Source organism: Mus caroli, unplaced genomic scaffold (genome assembly GCF_978045245.1).
Source record: "Mus caroli unplaced genomic scaffold, Mus_caroli_1 scaffold_8, whole genome shotgun sequence".
Taxonomy (NCBI): domain Eukaryota; kingdom Metazoa; phylum Chordata; class Mammalia; order Rodentia; family Muridae; genus Mus; species Mus caroli.
Genome location: NW_028227263.1, coordinates 73,131,156 through 73,154,417, shown reverse-complemented (window position 1 = coordinate 73,154,417; position 23,262 = coordinate 73,131,156). Strand labels below are relative to the sequence as shown.

General features: G+C 46.0%; 1 protein-coding gene across 3 annotated transcripts in view; it reads left to right on the top strand.

The window, feature by feature from the left end:
• Positions 1-23,262, top strand: part of Fam174b (family with sequence similarity 174 member B) — a 38,704-nt gene that overhangs the window by 5,090 nt on the left and 10,352 nt on the right. For all 3 annotated transcript variants that reach the window (XM_085841635.1, XM_085841633.1, XM_021167807.3), the window contains exon 2: positions 22,899-23,030. In XM_085841635.1, the coding sequence (XP_085697761.1) occupies positions 22,899-23,030 (132 nt within the window). The remainder of the gene's footprint in view (positions 1-22,898; positions 23,031-23,262) is intronic.

Sequence of the window (23,262 nt, the reverse complement as noted above, 5' to 3'; positions counted from 1 at the left end):
CCATGCCTCGGGGTCCTCTGCTTGTACCTGACACTTAGGATTGCTTGGCTTTCTGATGCTTTCCCATGTCCTGGGTATACTGTAGCATCTCCTTCCTCTGTTCTTCATTTCTTTCTTTTTTTTTTTTAATTAGGTATTTTCCTAGTTTACATTTCCAATGCTATCCCAAAAGTCCCCCATACCCACCCCCCCCAATCCCCTACCCACCCACTCCCCCTTTTTGGCCCTGGTGTTCCCCTGTACTGGGGCATATAAAGTTTGCAAGTCCAAAGGGCCTCTCTTTCCAGTGATGGCTGACTAGGCCATCTTTTGATACATATGCAGATAGAGACGAGAGCTCCGGGGTACTGGTTAGTTCATATTGTTGTTCCACCTATAGGGTTGCAGTTCCCTTTAGCCCCTTGGGTCCTTTCTCTGGCTCCTCCATTGGGGGCTGTGTGACCCATCCAATAGCTGACTGTGAGCATCCACTTCTGTGTTTGCTAGGCCCCCGGCATAGTCTCACAAGAGACAGCTATATCTGGGTCCTTACAGCAAAATCTTGCTAGTGTATGCAATGGTGTCAGCGTTTGGACGCTGATTATGGGATGGATCCCTGGATATGGCAATCACTAGATGGTCCATCCTTTCGTCACAGCTCCAAATTTTGTCTCTGTAACTCCTTCCATGGGTGTTTTGTTCCCATTTCTAGGAAGGGGCAAAGTGTCCACACTTTGGTCTTCATTCTTCTTGAGTTTCATGCGTTTAGCAAATTGTATCTTATATCATGTGTATCCTAAGTTTCTGGGCTAATATCCACTTATCAGTGAGTACATATTGTGCGAGTTCCTTTGTGATTGGGTTACCTCACTCAGGATGATGCCCTCCAGGTCCATCCATTTGCCTAGGAATTTCATAAATTCATTCTTTTTAATAGCTGAGTAGTACTCCATTGTGTAAATGTACCACATTTTCTGTATCCATTCCTCTGTTGAGGGGCATCTGGGTTCTTTCCAGCTTCTGGCTATTATAAATAAGGCTGCTATGAACATAGTGGAGCGCGTGTCCTTCTTACCAGTTGGCACATCTTCTGGATATATGCCCAGGAGATACCCGGTAGTGCGGGATCCTCCCGTAGTACTATGTCCAATTTTCTTAGGAACCGCCAGACTGATTTCCAGAGTGGTTTGTTCTTCATTTCTTTAGATTCTGCTTGGCAGCTGTTCACAGCTGTCTCTCTTCACATATGTGTGCTGGCATGTGCATATACATGTATGTGCATGCCAATGTGCACATGCGTGTGGAGGCCCCGGGAGGATTTTGGGTGTCCTCCTCCACTGCTCTGTATTTCCCTGAGACAGGATCTTTCATCGTATTTGGTGTTCACATTTTTTTTTCTGTAATTAGGGATGGCTATCAGCAAACCCCATTGATCCCCCTGTCTCTATCCACCCAGTGCTGGCTTACCGGTATCCCCAGCCACACTCAGGCTTTTAGTGGGTTCTGGGAATCTGAAGCCTGGCTTCCATGCTTGTATAACACATTCTTTTACCCACCGAGCCCCAGGACTCACATTTAATCTGATTTTTCCTATCTGTTTTAGTTGCTTTACTGTTTCTGGGATAAAATGCTGTAACCAAGGCAACTTATAAACGTTTAATTGGGCTTTGGTTTTTGAGGGTTAGAGTCCAGGATGTTTCTATGTGTTAATAAGTATTTTGAATTTTATCTATTTTACTTTTTATCACATTTTTATTCATTTATTTAGTGTGTGTGAGTGTGTTTATGAGAGAGTGTCACACACACAGAGAGATAGATAGATAGATAGATAGATAGATAGATAGACAGATTAGGTTAGAGGACAGATTGTTGGAATCAGTTCTCTCCCTTCACCGTTTGGTCCTAGGGATGGGTGGCAGGAGCCATATTCACTGAGCCACCTTACTTGCCTGATATATTAGTATTTTGCCATCCAGGAAACTGATATAAGAGATCAAATCTGGAGAGCAATGATGCATGTGAGGGTCCTGGAGGTCCAGCAGGATGGGCACTTCTGGGTATGCTTCCTAATGCCATTGTGGAAGAGCAGGAGAGAGAGGGGAGGAGGAGGAAGAGGAGGAGGAAGAAGAGGAAGAGGAGGAGCAGCAGCAGCAGATGTAGAAGTAGAGAAAGGATTTTGCCTACTTGTTTTGACCTTGGGAGATCCTGCTGACCTTGTGTGGATTCAGGGGAGACCCTCAGAACAGAGACTGCTATTGTCAGAACCTTCTATCCCAGGGGTTCCCTTACAGGACCTGTCCCTTTGAGCTTTGGGAATCGGACTTTTCCTCTCTCATGGTGTGGCTGCAGGCCAGGGAAACTTTACACCTTGAAACCACAGCTTCCCACTCTGGCTTGGCTGCTCTCCCAGTTTTACCGAACAGGTGTCGCCTTTTCTCTCCCATCTTTGTTGGCTGTGTGCTCAGCCCCTTCTTATTTCAAAATCTCTGTGAAATCCTCTCATCTGAGAGAATTTGTTTCTGTGCTTCACCAGGGCTTGGAAAGACAGAAGTCTAGGCCATTTAACACTGGCTGATGCGAGGGCAAGCAACCACCTTGTTCTAGGGACGGTGACACACATGTCACATACCCTGTTTGCTTCCCTAGGGTTTAAAAAGGGGTAACAATTCCTACTTACCTTGAATTTCTCAAACTTTCTATTATTATTATTTATAACAAGGAGAAAAGTTAAATATAAACAGTAGCTCCAGGCCTGGGGTGGAATGCTTTGGGCGGAACCATCAAGCTCACTGGCCAACCACCCTGATGGTGGTTGGACTCCAGCCTCAGTTCGAGAACCTGTGCTGAAAACCAAGGTGGAGAGTAACAGGAAGACAACTAGTGCCAACACACACACACACACACACACACACACACACACACCATATATAATCATCACCATCATATGACTGCAAACATCCAGGGGACTGGGGCTAAACAACTCTCAGACTTGGTTTCTGGTCGGCTGGTTGGCATTGTGGGCAGTTTTCTGAACCCTACTAGATATCCATTCCCCATTATTAATTACAGTACATGCTTCTGAGGTCTGGCAGGGTATTTAGAATAACACTGTGCCAAACAGGGCTCTGTTTTCCCTTCAAGCAGCCAAGTGTCCTGTGGCATTGAAAAAATAGGATTCTGAAGACAGAGGTAGTATCTATTCAACCTTTCCTTTTAGTTTCTGCTTGTGAGTGGGCAGCCATGTGGTCAAAATAATCAGGCAGGGGGCATGCACCTCTAAGCATATTTCACACAATATTGGGAGTTATCTCAGCTGAGCCTTTTGATGAGTCAGCTCCCAGCAAAGGAGGTGTCTTATGACTGCCCTTATGAATAGGCCTTTTAGGCCTGGGCACCTGCTACTGGTTCTTTCTAGCAAGTTGAAAAGGGAAGAACAAATCCCTCTTTAATTTAACCCTGAGCCCCTGGCTTACATGGCGTTCCCAGACTCCCAGACACACATATTCTTGCTCAGTGTAGGTTCTCGTGATACCAGACTTGTATAAGGCTAAGGGGGATGAGGCAGGGTGGGGTGGGTGTGTCCCACCAGAAAGGAAACCGTCCTGGATTTGAGCTGAAGCTTCCCGAGTTCTGTGTTTAGTTTCGGGTGCATGCTTGGGTCTAAAGATTTGCAAGGGGGACATTCTAGGAGCAGGCATTTAAAATCATGTTCTGAAGGTGTCACTTAATAAAAGCACCAATAATGTCTCCTAATCGGAGGGCGATCTGTCGGGAATCCAGGCTTCATGTTTATTTTCTGGGGCTGCAGGGAGAAGGAAGCCCATTCTGGGTAGGCAAGGCTTAGACGAGAGCCTTGACACAGAGAACTCTGGTAGGATTCTCCCAGATCTGGGAAGCCTTGGGCTCTGTAACCTCTCAGGTGTGAGCTTTTCTCACATCCAGGGCTCTGTTGACCGTCCTCCCCCTTCTGCGTTGTCTAGATGAAACTGAGGCTAGATGAAACCGTAGCTGGGAGGGATGTAACCCCAGGTGCTTGTATGCTCAGCTGGGCCCTTTTCTGGGCCTCCAGCAATGTGGCAGGCTGTACTTTGGCCTTGTCAAGTGGGTCTCCCAAACACTCAGCCCAGTAGCTAGGAGAGAGTTTGGCTGAAGAGATAGCACATTCTTCCTAGTGTGTTTCAGGGGTGCCTCTGTGAACACAGGTGCTGTGCTGAACAGGGAGCACCCCAGAGGCCCAGGAACATCAATGTAAAAGGGAGGATTACACCCTTCATTGATCATTTGGTGGGAAGGAAGCCACGTATTTCAACAGGGGAGCCATAAACCACAAGTGACTTTGGCTGGAGATAGAGTGGCCTGGGAAGGCATTGTAGAAGTGGAGGATGATTGTGGCTTAGCAGTGGAGGAGGGAAAGGGCTTCTTCCAGGGTTGGAAAGGCAAAGCAAGTATAATAGTTAGTTCTAACTGTCAGCACACTTTTGAATCACCAGGGAAGAGAGTCTCCAGTCATTGTCTAGGTCAGATTGGCCTCAAGGCAGGTCTGTAAGGGATTGTCTTGATTACATTAGCTGATGTGGGAACACCTAGCCTGTGGTGGGTCCTGGGCTATTTAAAGGTTGAAACGGTGAGCTGAGTTGTAGACTTAAGTGTATTCCTTCAGTCTCTGCTCTTGACGATGGGTGTGAGTAGATGCTTCAGGTTCTTGCCATGCCTTTCCCAAGTCAGTGATGGATTGTAATCTGGACTGTAACCTGAACTGAAATAAGCCTTTCTCTCTGAATACCTCATTTTGTACAAAGTTCTGTGCTGAACAGTTTATGTTACCTGTTCCAGTGAGGGACACTTTATTGAGGTTCCCATTTTACAGATGAGCAAACCAAGTCAATAAAGGTAGATGTATCTTGCTCAAAAGCCTATTGTTGAATGGGGAAGGGGAAAAGGAAGAGTCCAACTCATGCCTCTTCTGTTGAAATATATTTGGAAGACACTCAATTGTTCACAGTGGATTTAACATTACTGTAGGAAACTGAGAGAGATTTGAAGGGTTAAAAATTAAAGGGCTGTTTTCAAAAGACTGGTCCAAATGAGGTCTTCTTTGGTGCTGTGGTGGTTTGAATATGCTTGGTCTAGGGAGGGGCACTATTAGGAAGTCTGGCCTTGTTGGAGGAAGTGTGTCATTGTGGGCATGGGCTTTGAGACCTTCCTCCTAACCACGTGGGAGCCAGTCTTCTCTTGTTTGCCTTCGGATGAAGATGTAGAACTCTCAGTTTCTCCAGCACCATGTCTACCTGCCTGGATGCTGCCATGCTTCCTGCCATGATGATAATGGACTGAACCTCTGAACCTGTAAGCCAGCCCCAATTGAATGTTGTTCTTTATAGGAGTTGCTTTGGTCATGGTATCTGTTCACAGCAATAAAACCCTAACTAGGACAGCCACTGAATAAGTAGTTTAATGATTGGTAGCAATGGTTGCTAGGGAGACCCAGAAAAGGTGTTGGAAGAACAGATGGCAGGGTTGGAGATCTGAGTTGTGGTGGTGGTGGTGGTGGTGGTGGTGGTGGTGGTGGTGGTGCTGCTGCTGCTGTAGCTGATGTTGGTGTTAAGTGATAATGATGATAATGATGGTAGTTGATAGTGATGATGATGATGATGATGAAAGGAAGTATCTGAAGTGGGAGACATGGTCAAGAGGGTAGGAGAGAGGTCAGGCAGGGATAGTGCTTGATGAGGATACAGATGAAACATGGAGGTACACAACCAGTAAACCCCTGCCCCTTCCTATGCCATAGTCCACAGATGCTGTGCTACTGACTCCCTCTGTCAGGTGTCCCCATCTGTTAAGAGTTAAGAGGACCCCCCCCCTTCACATAAAGACTCCTAACTTCTAAGTGTTCTCAACTCATTTAGTTTAAAAAAAAAAAAACAGTCTGTAGGTCAGAACTAAAGAGAAAAAAATCATGTCCAACTCCTGGGCCTGTGGTTGGCCAACTCTGACTTGGGATGAAATAGAAGTGAACGCTGTGAATCCTGTGAGCAGCTGGGTGTAGGGCCTAGAACTCAGGGCATTTCTCCCTCTGAGAAGACTTGGGTTCTTGAAATGTTGGAGAGCTAGGACTGACAGGTCTCTTACTATGGCAATGGTGTGTGGATGCTGACAGGGTCAATCACTGTGTATCCTACCTACAGCATGGTGACTCCAGTCTCTCAGCCTCCTGTGGGCCACCAACTGTCACTTGCCAGTGTTCTCCAAACAGTGAACTCTACAGGTTACTTTCTTTTTCTCTCTGCTTGTCTCCCCTGCCCCCAGCCTCCTATACAAACAAAACAGACTCAGCCCTTTGCAAACACACCTGGTAGCCGGCAGAACAGGACCAGGAGCCTTGGTTGTGGCAGTGTTCCACATGTCAGACCCAGGGTGTGCTTTATTTGTCTTGGAGAACAAGAGACATCCTTGAGACTATGCGGGTGACAGGTTATTGGGCAGTTGGACGGATAGCTCCTAGATCTGTAGTCGAGCTCTTAATAGGTTGTCTGGATTGTGTTGTCTCTCCCTGTGCCTTCTGTCCTGGATGCCTGTGTTGGGATTTATCTATAGTTGGCATTATTTTTGCCTATCCCAAGGGAGTGGAGACAAAGGGCAGATTGGTTTGTTGACTATGGCAGAATTGCCATGGAATTGGGAAAAGGAGGGGATCCTGGTTGAAGTAAATATCATTACATCTGTCAGGGTTCATAGGCTTTTAGTAGAATGATTAAATATCACTGTTGGCCATATAAACCACAGCTAAGGAACTGAGACAAACTATGCCAACTGAAGGCCTGGGAATTGGAAATTTAGACCACAGACAGTTTGATCTGGTACTGATTTTGAAAACTGGGGGACTTGGGGACACTTAATATAAAGATTTGGGGGCCCCTCAGGTGAGGATACCTGGTGGTATAGTGTCCATGGGCCTCAGCCTAGGAAGGGACAGGAGCTGGCTGCTGCTGCCCCCTTTAGGCTGAGCACGGCACTGCTCTTATTATTATTTTATACATTTATGTGTTTGTTGTGTGGGTACACAAATGTGTGTACTATTTTTACACTTATTTATTGTGTGTTTGTTTGCACATGTATGTGAGCATGTGCCGAAGTGTTATGTGTTGGAAACTTGTGGGAGTTGTAAATCACCTTACATTATGTGGGTTCCCAGAGGTCAAACTCAAATAAACAGGCACTTGAGCAAGTACCTTTACAACACCTCCAGGTGCCACCGCTCTTCTTGTCTCTGATTTGAAGGCAGTCCATGGTCACCATTTGTTATCATGTTTGTCCCACATTTCCATCACACCATTTCCACCTCACGGTTTCCCTGTGAGGTGAGGGCACTGTAGTGTTTGGGTTGTTGACCTGCTGCTTTGAGTCACTGGGCTGGGTCAGTGCAGCTGCACTGAGGCAGCAACATGAAGAGAGACAGCACAGTGACTGGGTGAAGAGTGGGGTCAGGGAAGACTTGCAACACGGCACTCGGGAGGCTCAGTCAGAGTGTCTGAGGCAGAGCCCAAGCTGCCCGAGGTTGTCCTAAAGCTATTGCCATGGTAATGAGGCACACCCATGTTCCACCTGACTGTGTTTAGTTGACATTGCCCATCTGCAGTGGAGGAAGGTGAGATTCAAATCATACTGACTCATGGAGACACCTGACAGGGTGCTTCAGGATGGAGCTCAGTGGGCTGTGCTCACGGCAGGTTGCTGGGCAACGAGGCATTGGGAACAGGTGACGCTGGCTTTCCTGTCGAGATCCCAGCTAAGGTTGGACTCAGGCACTTCTGTACAGGATATGTCAGAGGCCAGGATTGGAAAGAAGGTTCTGGATTGTGTTCTACCATTCCTTACGTTTAATTGCTTTTCTGGGGAACCCAGTTATCTCTCATGTTGAGCAGAAGGTGCGGAACAGAGCTCAGAGGTCAAAGATCAGACATGTCCTCCGAATCCTGGACACAACCTCCAGGCATCAAGACTCACCCTCAGGGTGCACACCCATCGATGCTCAGCGGCTGCCTGCTTGGTCGCTCCAGTTCCCACATCCTGTTTTCATTTTCTTTGCTGTGTGTTCCTGGTGACAGAGGTGCCACCATACTTATCCTCAAGCGGCAGCAGGGCTGTAAGGGCTTAAGAATGAGATTGCTGAGGTGTGCACAAATGTTGAGTTGTTGATTGTGAGTCCTCAAGTCACCAGGTCAGGGGAACACAGCCACTTGGATGAGGCAGCCCTTGGGTGGCCTCCAGGAGAGGCAGCCTGCTCCATTTCAAATTTAACGATCTGCTTTGAACTTTTAAAATTTACTTAGTTTTCTAGAGCACAGACCTTGGTCTGGGGATGTATGTAGCTCGGTTGGTGGAGTGCTTGCTTACCATTCGAGAATGCCCAGGTTCCTGATATTGGGCAAGGTTGCCCATGCCTGTCATCTCAGCCCTCAGGACATGGAAACAGGAGGCTGAAGTTCAGGGTCATCCTTGGCTATAGAGCAAGTGGGAGACCAGCCCGAGCCTCTGTCTCAAAATGACAGCAAAAACCAAAGTTTATTCATGTGGTTCAACATGCACAAGGACCAGGAGGAGATACTAAACAAAATTCACATGTGTCCTCAGCTGTTTCCTTCAGTAGATGCTGTCGATTTCTTGAGAATATTTTCGGAGAGATAATATAGAGACAAGTTAATGTAATAAGCATACACACTTATCTCCACTGAGGCTTATCTCACATGCTACTCAGTTCACCTCTTTAGAGCATCCAACACCGTCTTTGTAGGTTATTCATAGAGTTATAAATCGTCTTTGTAGGTTATTCATAGAGTTATAAGTCCATCACAAAGATCAATTTTAGAACGTGGTCATCACTGCAGGCTGAAACTCATATCCATGATGGCTCACTCTCCGGATGGCTTTCCCTGGCACTAGGTGACCACTAATTGACTTCTGTATCATGTGGCTGGAATCATACAACATGTTGGCTGTTTTACTTAGCATTTTCTCAGGGTCTGTCTGTTTTGTAGCATGAAACACTGCTTCATTTCTACCCCTCCCACCAAATAGTAGCATCCTGTTTTTGTTAATGTATATCCATATTTTTCCAAGATGGATCTTCGTTCAGAATTTATGGGTATGTGTGGCTGTCTGTGTAGGGATATTTGCATGTGAGTGTCAAGATCAGAGGAGTTGGGTTCCCCTACAGCTGGAGTGACAGTGGGTTTTAAGCTGCTAGGTGTGGGTGTTGGGAACCAAACTTGGGTCTTCTTTGAGAGTCATAGTTGTATTTAACTGTTGAGCCACCTCTCCAGCTTTGCCAATCACCTTTCCTATATCCATATGTGGTGTTTGAATGAGAATGCCCCCATAGGCTCATACATTTGAATGCCTTGTCCCAAGTTGACAGAACTATTTGGGAAGGATTGGGATGTGTGACCTAGTTGGCAGAGATGTGTCATGGCAATGGGCCTTGAGGGTTCAGAAGTCCACATCATCCCCAGTTAACTCTCTCTCTGCTTCCTGCTTGTGTATCAGGATGTAAGCTTTCAAGCTACTGTTGTAGTACCGTGGCTGCCTGCCTCCTGCCATGCTTCCTGCCAAGATGGCCACGGACTCACCTTCTGAAGCTGTCAGCCCCCAATAACCTTTTTCTTCTCTAAGTTGCTTTGGCTGTGGTGCCTTATCACAGCAGTAGAAAAGGAACAGGGAAACTGTCTTCTCAGTTGGTAAAGATTTGAATCATTTCTGCTCTTTGGCTGTTATGATCAGTGCTGCATTGAACATTTGCATGTAAGTGTTTGCGTGGATGTGGGGTTGACTTGGCTTTGGTTCCAGAGCTAAGAGTAGCCTGCATGGCTGTTTGGTAACTTCTGTGCTTAACTTTTTAAAAAGCTGATGACTGCTTAGCAAACCATCATACTATTCTGTGTCTCACTAGACGTATATGAGGGTCCTAGATTCTTCATATCCTTGCCTACTATCTGTCCTAGAGCAGTGGGTCTCAACCTTCCTAAAGTTGTGACCCTTTAATACAGTTCCTCATGTTGTGGTGACACTCAACCATAAAATTATTTCACTTGTACTTCATAACTGTGATTCACTACTGTTATGGATTGTAATATAATATCTACTCATATCTCATATATGACCCCCTTTGGGGGTTGCGACCCACAGGTTGAGAACCAGTGTGACTGTAGGGAGCATAAAGTAGCTCATTGCAGTTCAGTTTGCATTGCACCGATTGGTAATGGTGTGACCTTCCTTGGATGCACTGATTGGTCACTTGCGTGTTAGCTTTAGAGAAATGTTAAGATCTTTTGCCTAGGGACTGGGGCAGATGGCTCAGTGGGTAAGAGCATTTGCTGCTAAAGCGTGAGGACCTGAATTTGAACCCTCAGCACCCATGTAAAGAGCCAAGTGTGGTCAATTGAACATGCAACTCCAGTGCTGTGCACTGTGGGTGAGGGTCGAGGAGAGAAGACAGGAGGATGTTTGGGCTTGTTGGCTGCAAGCCTTGTTTCAGGTTTAGTGAGAGACCCTGTCTTGAGGAATTAGGTGGACAGTGAGAGGCCTCTTCTGCACTCTGCACATGCGCATGGGTGCATTCTGCACTTTGCACACGCACATAGGTGCATTCACTGTAACACACCCATATATCACCCATCCACTCATACATACTGTGCTGGTAGTTTATGTTCAGTTGACATAAGCTAGAGTCACCTGGGGAGAAGGGACCTCAATTGAGGAATTGCCTCCATTAGATTGGCCTATGACCAAGCCTATAGGACATTTTTTAAATTAATGATTGATGTGAGAGGATCCAGCCCCTTCTGGGGGAGGGGTGCTATCCCTGGGAAGGTGGTCCCAAGTTGTAGAAATAAGCAAGCTGTGTTAGTCATAGAGAGAAAGTCAGTAAACAGCATTTCTCTTGGTTCCTGCCTTGGCCCTTGCCTGGGCATGTGCCCTGACCAGCCTCAGCAAGGGACTGTGATCAGGACGGAAAGCCAAGTCAGTCCAGTCCTCTGTAAGTTGCTTTTGATCAGGGTTTTATCAGAACATTAGACACCTAAGTAGAAAACACAGACAATTAAAAAACAATCAAACAAAGACCTTTAGCCTACTTCTAAATGGAATCACCACTTCATTATTGAGATGCAAGAATATTTTTATGTTATAAATGCAATTTCATCCTACACTATGGCTGTCTTTTTACTTCCTGAATGGTGTTCTTTGACACACAACATTTTTTTGTTTTGATGAAATCCAATTTATCTATTTTGTCTGCTTTAGTGTCTGCTGTCCTGCTTAAAGACCATTCATTGCCTAATCCAAGGTCAGGATAACAAAGGCTTATCCTGTGCTTGCTTTTGTGAAATTTATAGCTTTAGCTCTGAGATATGTCTTATAGATTTACATACTTCTTCAGAAAATACTCTGTGAGGTAATTTTTGTGTATGATGGCTTGATGTTTTACATTTTCTATGGGGGCAGTGGCTCCAGAACTTATTTCTTTGCATGTGGGTATCTTCCCTTTCTTTCACACATATACTGTGTGTCTCATCTTGGACTATATAAATGCCAGTCTTGGATATATGAGAGGTCAGCAGCTCCGTAACGATGCGGAGGCATCATACTTCATGGGGGTTGGTCTCTTGCTAATTTAATATGTAAGTTGAAGCATGTGATTATGACAAAATTCCAAAAGGGAAAGTCTTGATGGGGCTTGTACCCTTGTAACCCGACACTGTCCCCTGTGTGGGACAGTGTGTGCATCCAGTCATATAATGAGAGGACCTGTCTCTTGTGGTCTTGTCTTTTGTGTATCGTCAGTCACTTTGATGTTTGTTAAATGTACAGATGGTTAATGGACTCTCTTTAGAGGCTGACTTTGGATTTATCTTACGGTGAGGTTGTAGAATGCAAAGCCATTTGTTTGCTTTTTCCGCTGTCTGTGACCTGCCGGTTTTTATATCCTTTGACAAATTTTTCAATTAGACGATTGGTCTTTTTTATTGATTTGTAGGTACTCCTCACATCCATTAATGAGGTTAGTTTACACCTGTACTGCAAATTGGATGTTTTCCCAAGCGGATCGTTTATCTTGACTTATATTATTATTATTTCCCCCATGCTCCCCACTGACTTACGTGATTTTTCTATGTTTGAATTCACCATTCTTTTCTTTTCATGGCTTTTGGATCTCTTCCATGGTTTCTAGCAATAGTTTTATTTCCTACAATTGAGCCTATCTATCTTATTTGTTGTGATACGAAGTGGGGTCATTATAAACAAAACATTGGATAGGGAAATCTTTTCCAGAGTCATTTAAATGCTACCTTTATTCTATGTCGGGTTTCAGGAGGCAGTGGGGCCTGTGTCTGTGTTCTTTAGTGCTCTTTGTTGATGTGGAAGCATAGCTTAGCATTAGTAGCTCAGCACTGTGACTGTGGCTTTACTGTCTGGAGAAATCAGCTCCCTTCGTCAAGCTTCTGGCTCTGTGCCCACTTCTGTGTTTTGTTTTGTCTTTTTTTTGAGATGGTGTCATCCTATGTAGCTCAGGTTAGCCTTCTTAACTAATTTTGCTTCTATTATGAATCATAATGTAAATATGATAGGATATTTGATATATGACACCCCCCCCCCAAAGCGGCCACAACCCACAGGTTGAGAACCACTGGTATAGAAGATCAGGCTTATAAGTCACAGGTGGTCTTTGTCCCTCAGCGAGGTTACTGACAGGAGTCAGGACAAGAATTGGGTTTCCTTAATGACCTCAGGAAAAAAAATGGGGAAAACTTAAGGTCCCGTGGAGTAGGTTGGCTGCTACTACCACCACCAGAACTCTAGAACTGCCTGGACAGAAACAGAGGCCAATGAGGACGTTTGCAATCAGGATGGGCAGCTGGCTCACAGGCACAAGGATAAAGGCTAAGCTTCAAACCTCCGCTCTGGACTCCTTGGTCTGTCTCTGATGGCAGTACTCCAAACTGAGCCCACCCACTGGGGCTCAGTGTTGCTTTGCTCTGCCTTGTTGGGAGAGTGAGTCTCGAAGGTTTCTTTCCATGTCGCTCTGCCAGTCTTGGAGCTTGCTCCCCCAGCCTCCTTGTTTGTCTAAGTGGGGCCTGCAGGCTCACTGGAAACTTGATTCTGGCCAGCTGTTGAAGAGCCCTCTGGGTCAATAAATCCTCAACCTGGGGATGACATTCCAGAGTGGAAGAATTTAAAACATGTATTTATTTTGTAATACCTCTCTCTTATCTTTTCATTAATTTTTCTTTACTCTTGAGGATTTTGTACATGTATACAATGTGATCAAATATACTCCCCATTTCTGCTCTCCAACTCTCCTCATATTTCCATAATGCCCCCATCATATTCATGTCTTTTTAAAATTAAAAAAAAAAAGCTAGTAACTCCAGCTAGTGCTGCCCCATATGTGCGTGGGTGTGGAGCTACCTACTGGAACACCAGAATCCTATCAATGCCCATAGTCTCAAAAGAGAATGGTGTTCCTCCCAGCAACTCCTTACTGCTAGTAGCTCCCCAGGAAAGGGTGGGACCTGGAAATCACCTACCACATCTAAACTGGCCTGTTGGTTCACTTGATCTTGTGTAGGTGTTGTGCAGGTAGCCACAGTTGCTGTGAGTTCATGGGTGCGATGGTTGCCTGTGGCCAAAACACAGGAATTTACAGCACCTCCCTACATTCTCTAGCTATTACATTCTTTCTGCGTCTTCCAAGGTAGTCTCCGAGCCTTAGTGGGGGTAGGGTAGGGTTGATATAGATGCCCCATTGAGGACTGAGACCTCAGTCTCTTATTCTTAGTACTTTGACTAGTTATGTATCTGTCTGTTGACTACTGCCCACTGTAAAAAGAAGCCTCTCTAACCAAGACTGAGAACAACCCAGGTGTGGATGGATATAAATATATGTATTTAGGAGACACTTTGAATACATGGCCATTTAGCAGAATAACAGTAGAAGGCTCTGCCGAAGGCTCTGTGATTTCCCTAGCCATAGGCTTTCAGTCAGGTTTATAGTATCAGGCATGAAATCTGTCCTGTGGAGCAGACCTTATAACCAACCTGAAAGTGGTGGGTTGTCTCCACAACAGCCATGCCACTATTATGCCATTGGGCATATCTTGCCTGGCAGGCTACTATTAGAGCAAGCAGGGTCCAACTCTGGGTAAGACAATTGGAGACTTTTCTCCAGGAGTTCCTGTAACACCTTGCTGCACTGTGACAGTTAGCCAGCCATATATATATATATATATATATGGCCTTCCTGACCAATAAATAATTTAGCTCAAAAAGAGAGAGGCAAATAGCTAGAAAACACTTGAAAATGTTCTACATCTTCAGCCATCTGTCTTAGGTAGGGTTACTAGTGATGTGAGAAAACACCGTGACCAAGAGCAGTTTGGGGAGGAAAGGGTTTGTTTTGCTTATACTTCTGCTTCGTTGTCAATAATTGAAGGCAGGCAGGGCAGAAACCTGGGGGCAGGAACTGAAGCAAAACCCATGAAAGGGTGCTGCGTACTGCCTTGCTCATAATGGCTTGCTGAGCCTGCTTTCTTACAGCCTGGGGGTGGCACCACCTACAATGGGCTAGGCCCTCCCATATCAATCAGTAACTGAGAAAATGCTGCCGGCTTGCCTACAATGTGATCTTTCAGAGCTATTTTCTCCACTGAGGTTCCCTTCCTCTCAGATGACTCTAGCTTGTGTCAAATTGACGTAAAAACTCTCTGGCTGGCCACCTCACCTCAGTCAGAATGGGCATCATCAGTGGACTAAGTGGTAACAAATATCAAAGAGTCTGTAGCAAAAGGGGAGCTTCTACGTGATGTTGGTGGAAAGGAAAATCAGTTCAACTATTCTGGAAATCAGTCTAGAAGTTTCTAAAAGATCTAGACATGTGACAGCAATACTGTTTCTGGGCACATGCCGAGTGAACTTAATGTCCTACTACAGAGACACCTCCACGCACACTCTCATTGCTGTGATACTCACAATAGCTGTGAAATGGGCTCAAGCAAGGTATCCATCAGTAATAGATGAGCGCATAAGAACAGATGAGTGAGTTTATACACAGTGGAATAATACCACATGGCTATGACCAAGAAGCAAATCATGAGAATTTCAGGTAAATGGATAGACCTGAAAAAACAAACAAACAAACAACAATATACTGTATGATTTAACTCAGGGCACAAAAGGCAAACACCTTCCTCTCTCTCCCATATGTAGATCCCACTTTCAAATGTCTTTATTTGTGTTTAATCTGGAGTACAAGAGGAAGCTGGGAGATGACAATGGTACTTTTTGAGTTAGTGCACATTAAGGGAAGGGGATGATAGGTTATAGGTTAAAGTGAAGGAGAAAGGAGGAATACTGTGGGCACAGGCAAAACCATATGGACTTTCTATGTTGGCCTGTGATGGTTTGCATATACTTGGCCCAGGGAGTGGCACTATTAGGAGCTGTGCCCCTGTTGGAGTAGGTGTGTCACTGTGGGTGTGGGCTTTAAGACCCTCATCCTAGCTGTCTGGAAGTCAGTATTCTGCTAGCAGCCTTCAGACGAAGATGCAGAACTCTTAGCTCCTCCTGCACTGTATCTGCCTGGATGCTGCCATGCTCCCTGCCTTGATGATAATGGACTGAATCTTTGAACCTGTAAGGCAGCCCCAATTAAATGTTATCCTTTATAAGACTTGCCTTGGTCATGGTGTCTGTTCACAGCAGTAAAACCCTATCTAAGACACCACCCCAACTCTAAATAAAGACAAGGAGATGTATTTATTATAATAGCTTTAAGTCTTATCACTTAGGCTTATTCTCAACTAGCTTGTGACTTAATTAACCTGTTTATACTAATCTACGTTCCTCCATGTAGCTCATTAGTTGCCCCTCCTGCAGTCCCAGCCTGCTTCTTCCTCTGAGTCTGGCTCTTTAGTCTCTCAGGCCTGACTCCCCTCCACGCCCCCAGAGGTTCTATCTCTCCCCAGAAGTCCCATCTTCTAACTTCGTGCCCAGAAATTGGCCATTCAGCTCTTTGTTAAACCAATTAGGGGGTGTTTATAAAATATGATGCAGCCATATGAATAACAATACCAAAGTTGGGTCTGCACTCAATTCTCTGCTGGCATAGAAGCCAGCATTTGAATAATACAGATAATCTTTACACAGTGCACAAAAGGATCCCCCCAGCGCACAGGGGCATGGGAGAAGCCAGGTGGCAGAGGGGCAGCTAACTGAAAGGAAGGGTCCATGAAAACTCACAAGGTATCCTATTACCTCCCAATGCAATTGAAAGAAAAAATAATTGGCAGGATAGTAGACTACATGAGAAAGAAGAAGGGGGAGGAATATCAAGGGCTAAATGATTAAGCATGGGTGGGAGAGGCCATGGGGGTGGGGTGGGGTGGGGTGGGGAAGGGAATTACCCTGAATCACTGGACAGTTACTCCCAGTATTCTTGGGTTAGTAAGTAAAAATCTCCATATAAGGGAGAATGGAAGAGCTTTGAATGACTCCGTCTTGTTGGAAATAAATGTTAAAGTGTTCTGGAGATGGCTCAGTGTGTAAAGTGCTTGCTTGCAAACATGTTCAGATCTTCAGCATCTGAATAAAAAGTCTGGTGTGTTGGGCTATAGCTGTAGTCTCCGTTCTGGGATGGGAAGCGGGTGAGTGGAGGCAGATCTAGTCTTGGAGATCACTAACTAGTCAACCTAGCTAATGGGTGAGCTCTGGGCTCAGTGAGAGATGTTGTCTTAAAGAATATAGGGAGAGTGATGGAGAGGACAGATGGTGCTGATCTCTGGTTTCCATGGATGCATACCTGAGCCCACTAGCAGAAGCACAGAAAGTCACATAAAATAGGCAGTGAGTTTGGGTTTGAAGGAAAGAGTGACATCTCTTCTTCACCTCACATTTTCTTAAGGGATGCGCTCTGCTTTCCTCTCAAGCCACGGAGCTGGCTAACAGCCCTGTGTGGCTTTGTGCTTACTACCTTCTGGAAAACCCACTCTCGGGTCTGCCTGAGCAGAAAGCCTCAAGCTCCTGCCACTAAGTGGCTCTTTAGGGCTTTAAAAAGGGTTATAGCAAATGGGAAAATTGCACTGATCGTGGAAGCCTTACTGATAAAATGTTAAATAACCTGAAGGTGGCATTTATTATAATATTGGTTTTCGTTCTCTCTGTGTCTTCCTTTTGAGGCCCCCTGGCATTGGTACTCTAGGTCAAGTGGGACCAAAAACCCAGGCAGAACCAGCTCTGTGGAGAGAGCAGGGCTGTAGGGTTCAAAGCAGAGTTAAGACTTAGCTTGTTCCCTCTGATCTTGCTAACCTCTCTCTCCTCAGCCTCTCTTCTGTCAAGTGGTAAGACAGCTTATACTACCTGGGTCTCAGGGACTAGTGAGCAGGACACTTAGTGGTCGGCTCTGATTGGTTGTGATTGCTGTGTACTGACTAGCTTTCACCTACTCCCGTGTGTCCACTCTTGGAGCTGGAGGATAGAGCCAGATGTGGAGGTCAGTGGTGGGTGCTGGCCTTCCACAAAGCAGTGCATGTCCTAGGAGAGTCTCACTGCAACAAAAGTTTGTTAGGGGTTTGTCTGGATCTTTGTGAGGTAGGAATGTGTGAGTTGTGTTCGATGATACCTTTCCAGAAAATGAGAGGGGAACAAAGAGGGATTGAAGTCAAGGGGAGGTGATATTCTCTCTCTCTCTCTCTCTCTCTCTCTCTCTCTCTCTCTCTCTCTCTCTCTTTTCTCTCTCTCTCTCTCTCTCTCTCTCTCTCTGTGTGTGTGTGTGTGTGTAATGCAGCTCTTTGGTGGGAGTGTAAATCACTGGTGTGTGGAATGGTGGTTCAGTAATCAAGGCAGCTTTTGGCTCTCTGAGACCTACCTTCCTGAGCTGATCCATATTTTTTTCTTCTTTGTGGCATGTTTCAAATCCTGAGTAGCATCTGGGGAGGAGGCAGCTGTGCAGTTCTGAGGTCTTTGGTTCCTTGAACTTCAAATACAACCCTACTTCTTATTAGCTATATGACTGTGGGCAAAATGATCTCTCTGGACCTCAGTTTCCTCACCCGGAAGACAGAACTGTAAGCGACATTGCTTTATAGATTATTTAGACGTTGTACCTATGGGAGCTGGGGAGATGGTTTGGTCAATAAAGCACCTGCCACTGAAGCATGAGAACTTGTATTTGGATCCACAGCAGCCACATGGAAAGTTAGGTGTGGGGCTAGAGAGATGGCTCAAGAGTTAAGAATACTAGATGCTCTTCCAGAGGACTGGGATTCAATTGCCAGCGTCCACATAGCACATCAAAGCTATCTCTACTTCTAGGGGATGCAAAACCCTATTCTGGCCTCCACTGGCATCAGGTGCATGGTGCATAGACATACATGTAGGCAAATCACCCATATACAAGAAATAATATAATAGTAACAAAAAAAAGCTAGCTGGCCAGTGCAGAGATGATTGGATCCCTGGCCAACCAATCTAGCCAATCAGTGAGCTCCAGGCTGTGTGGCGGGAGATAGAAAAAGATAAAACACTAATGGTACACAACACTGTCTACTCACCCACATATACGCGAGCACATACCATACACTCACACAGATGCAAGGAAAGGAAGTTGTACGTGTGAACACACTTGAGAGTTGCTTAGCATCATTGGATGCAACTGCAGCTTCTAGGCCTACTGTTTCCAGATTTCTCACATTCCCTCTCTCTGATGCGGGATGTCCAGGTTCTCTGTACCCAGGTCAACTAAGACTCCAGAGTCTGAAGGTCTGAGAAGCACTCATCCATCCTGTTTCTAATATTTCCTGCTTCTGCCTTGTGCACAGCTGGTAAAGGTCCTCTTCAGAAGAAGTGTGAGACTTCTACTCTCTGCCCACTCTGTACACTGCAGTGTCCTTCCTATTGCATGATGTGATGTGCGCTCTGCCCAGAATCTCCCCAAGTGTATCAACTTTTCACGGGTCTCAGCTCTGTCTGATTAACATGCCTGACAACGAAAGAACAAGGCTTGTGCTTTCCTGGCAAAGGGTATTCCGTGTCAGAGGGTTGAGTGTCTGAAATGCAGTTTCTCTGGCTCACAGTGTCAGAGCTGGTGTCTGAAGTACACATGAGCACCCTTACTGATGGCCTGATGTATTTGTGAGAGCTCTCCACAGAAACAGCAGCTAGTGCTTGGTCTCTCTCTCTCTCTCTCTCTCTCTCTCTCTCTCTCTCTCTCTCTCTCTCTCTCTCTCTCTCTCTCTCTCCCTCCCTCCCTCCCTTCCCCCCTCCCTCCCTCCCCCCCTCCCTCCCTCCCCCCCTCTTGTTTGTGTGTGTTTGAAAGAGGAAGGGTAAGAGAGGTGGGTCATATACTTATAGGAAGTTGCTCATGAAGATCCGACAACCCAGGTTCTGTTTTTTTTAAACTTTGTATTGATTCTTTGTGAATTTCACATCATGCACCCCAATCCCACCCGTCTCCATGTGCCTTCCATATTCACCCTCCAGCCTCACAACCTCCCTCTCTCACAAAACGAAACATAAACATCTTACCATGGAAGCTGGAGTGTGTGACACTGTGTTACACAGTACACCCTTTTGTCCACACATCTTTACTTGCAAATGTTCACTGCCATGAGTCACTGATCTGGTTCAAGGCCTCTGGCTTCTGCTACACACTACCAATATTGGATCCTCACCAGGACTTCTCTCAGATATCCTGTTGTTTCCCTGTGTCATGGAGATCCTGCAACTTTGGCTCTGTAGGACCAGCCCCTTCAACAACCTCCAGCAGCTCATAGATGTTGGGTGGGTCAATCAACTCAAATCCTCGATCTGGTCCTGGGTGGTAGCTGAGTTAGTCAGCCCACCAGCCCTCCCACACCCAAGCCACTGGGGCCAGCTATCCTGCTTTGTTTGCCCAGGCAAGGTTCAGGGCTAACTCTCCTGAATGCCAAGGCCAGTGAGGGGTGGGGCCAGCTCAGCTCAGACCTTGGGTATCAACATGGCCCCCAATCAGCCCAGATGACCAAACGTCTGCATGGCCTTTGGTGGTAACATGGGCCACAGATAGCGACACAGACTCCTGCAGCACGGGCCCAGATATTACCATGACCTCAGATGCCAGGACAGGCTTTGGATACCGGGAGCCATAAAGCTCTAGTTCTGTGGGGGGTGGGGGAGCGGTAGAGCAACAAGCTAGTGGGTTTTCAAGCCCAGCCTACAAGCTTCTGGTACTCAGGGTGTTATTTGTGGCAAGGTAGCTATGTGTGTCCCTTTGGTTACGTGTCTTGCTACCAAGACACCTGTGCGTGTGAGCCTACCTGTGAGGAGAGGTGGGGGAGAAATTACTCTGTAGCAAGGCTTCAGATTTTATTGCTGGGTTCTTATTTGCCATGCTCTTCTCTCTGTGCCGTTGCAAGGCTTCTTGTGAGGAGACATGGAAAAATAGCCATCCGTTCATCCCAGATAGGGCCTCAGTGACAGACCAAAGCTATGATTTCATGCAAGTCTACCTTGGTAAGTTATGTATAGGGACATGGGTGACTTAAGCTTATCTTAGTTAAGGTTCCTATTGCTGTGAAGAGAGAACATGACCACTGCTACTCTTATACAGGAAACCATTTAATTGGGGTTGGCTCACAGTTTCAGAGGTTTAGTCCATTATCATTATGATGGGAAGCCTGGGAGTGTGCAGGCAGACATGGTGCTAAAGAAGGAGCTGAGAGCTCTACATTTAGATGCAAAGGCAGGAAGGAGAGACTATGCCATGCTGGGTGGAAGTTGAGCATAAGAGACCTCAAAGTCCAGCCCCACAATGACACTCTTTCTTCAACAAGGCTACAAACTCCAACAAGACCACATCTTCAAACACATCATCTATGGGGGCCAAATCTATCCAAATCACCACACAGCTGCACCACAGAAGGGACCATTCCACTCTGCACAACTAGTGTTCCCTATAGCTTGTAAGCATTAACACTACAGGAGACTGAGGTCTCCCCTACCTCCAGCAATTGGTCAACGCTTGTGTAATTTTGGGGAGGGAGCCTCTGGAATCTTTTAACCCTCTGGCTGCTTGCGGGTTTTCTGAGCCATCCTCCTTTCCTCCTTAAGGAATGTTTCAATCTAGAGGAAACAGCTTCATATCTGAAAGGCCTGGAAGAGCAGGCGCTGTAGATAGTACAGGTTGATTTATGCTAGAGACAGGGTGCTGACATTTGCTATGTAAATGACATGACGGTTTGGTAAATCCCGTTTTTGGTAGCTTGTGGTACGCAAGCCAGGAGCATGTTGCTGTTTGTAAGACATTTTGGAGGACCTAAAAGTGAGGCTGTGTGGATGCTTCATGAGAACTTGAGACAGTTTCTCTTGGTAAGAGGTACAAAGACCTACCGGTCGGTGTCTTTGACAAGTGGTTTCAGGAACAGCTTGCCGTCTGCAGGAAGGCTCTTCAGGGCCCCACTTAGGATGTTTTGGATTGGTTGCTTTTTCACAGAGAGCATCCAGTTTTCTTCCGAGGAGCCTGGCAGAGAATTCAAAGCAATTGAGACCAGATCTAGCGTCACAGAGGGACAGGCTCAGAGAATTTCAGTGGTCATCAGAAGAAGCCTTTCCTTGGGTGGCCTTGTGTGTTTTGCAGACACCCCCTGAGAAGTATGGCAGTTCTCATGCAGGGAGTCATATGACAGGGGCTCGTGTCAGCTCATTTCCTGTGGCTCACAGCGTCCCTCTGCATAGTGTTCTAATCTGCACCCTGGAAACAATACCGATCTTTTTTCACAAGTCCTGATCTTAGCGGGGGAGAGAGGCTAGAGCATGTCTGATTTTGCTGTTGTCATCTTCAACTCAAGATGACTTTCTGCCAAGAGCCTCCTCTTGTCTCTAGGCTTGTCAAAGGTTTCCGCCACCTCGGCAGTCATCCCTCATCTTCAAGGAAGACTGCTCCTGTCCCACTTTATTTATGAGGAGACTAAGGGAACCTCATTTAAGTAGAACTTGGCTGGGCTTTGACCCGGATCCCATTAGTCAGCACTTGCCCCTCCAGCCTGGCTGTCCTTATCTTGTTCACCAGACATTGTTTTGCAAGCTTTTTTTTTTTTTTTTTTTTTTTTTTTTTTTTTTTATCTTACTGCATTTGTGTATTATCTCTCTCAGTTATTGAGCTGTTGGCGCTCACCAGGCTCTGCTTCCGGAAGATGGGGATGATTAGGAAGTTGATAACTCACTCAGTTCTGTGGCCTCTGGGTCTCCCATCAGTATGTATGTATGTATGTATGTATTTATGTATGTATGTATGTATTCATGTATGTATGTATGTATGTATTCATGTATGTATGTATGTATGTATGTATGTATATGTGGCATATGTGTGTGCACATGTGTGCATGCATGTGTGTGTGTGTATGTGCACATGTGCCTGCATATGTGTATTGTGCATGTGTGCTTGCATGAATATCTGTTGTGGCTTCTTCCTTGATTGCTTTCTAGTTTATGAAGCAGAGTTTATTGCTGATCTGGAAGCTTGCCTATTGTGCTAGTCTAGCTATTCCCTCTCTGTTTCCCGAGTGTGATAATTACAGAAGGGCCATTTTACCCATCTAGCATTGGATCTTTCTCTTGGGACAGAGGATAAGTGCTGGAGATTCAAACGTCCAGTCTTGGTGCTTGCACAATAAGTGCTTTACCCTGAGTTATCTCTCTAGCCCTCAGCTTCTGGGTACCAAGTCTTCTGGGTACAGCTGCAGCATCCTGGCTGGAGGTGGCAGCCAACTGACTCCAGATGTCAGGAAGTGACCTTGAACTTGCCACCAGCTGCTCCATCTCTCTGGAGGCTTGGCCTTGTCAGCATCTCGCCCAGGCATGGTCTCATGTGTGTGCTTCTCCTCCTCTAGGTTGGGAAAAAGGTTGAAGAAGACTCGCAAGTATGACATCATCACCACCCCTGCGGAACGTGTGGAAATGGCCCCACTGAATGAGGAGGACGATGAGGATGAAGACTCTACAGTATTTGACATCAAATATAGGTGTGTTGGGGACAGAGGCTTCCTCCTGGGCTGAGTGGTAGATGCTTTGGCCACAGCATCCTTGTGCTCTTGTTCCTATCATGGTGGGACCTGTTCCTATCACTACCTTGGTGGCAGCACTCAGGAATCCAGAAGAGCAGGGCTGATGGGTAAAGGCTTATTTGTGGGTGGGGGGAAAGAAAAAGAAAAAAAAAACCTCGCACGGTTTTGGTTGCTTTCTGTCACATTAGCT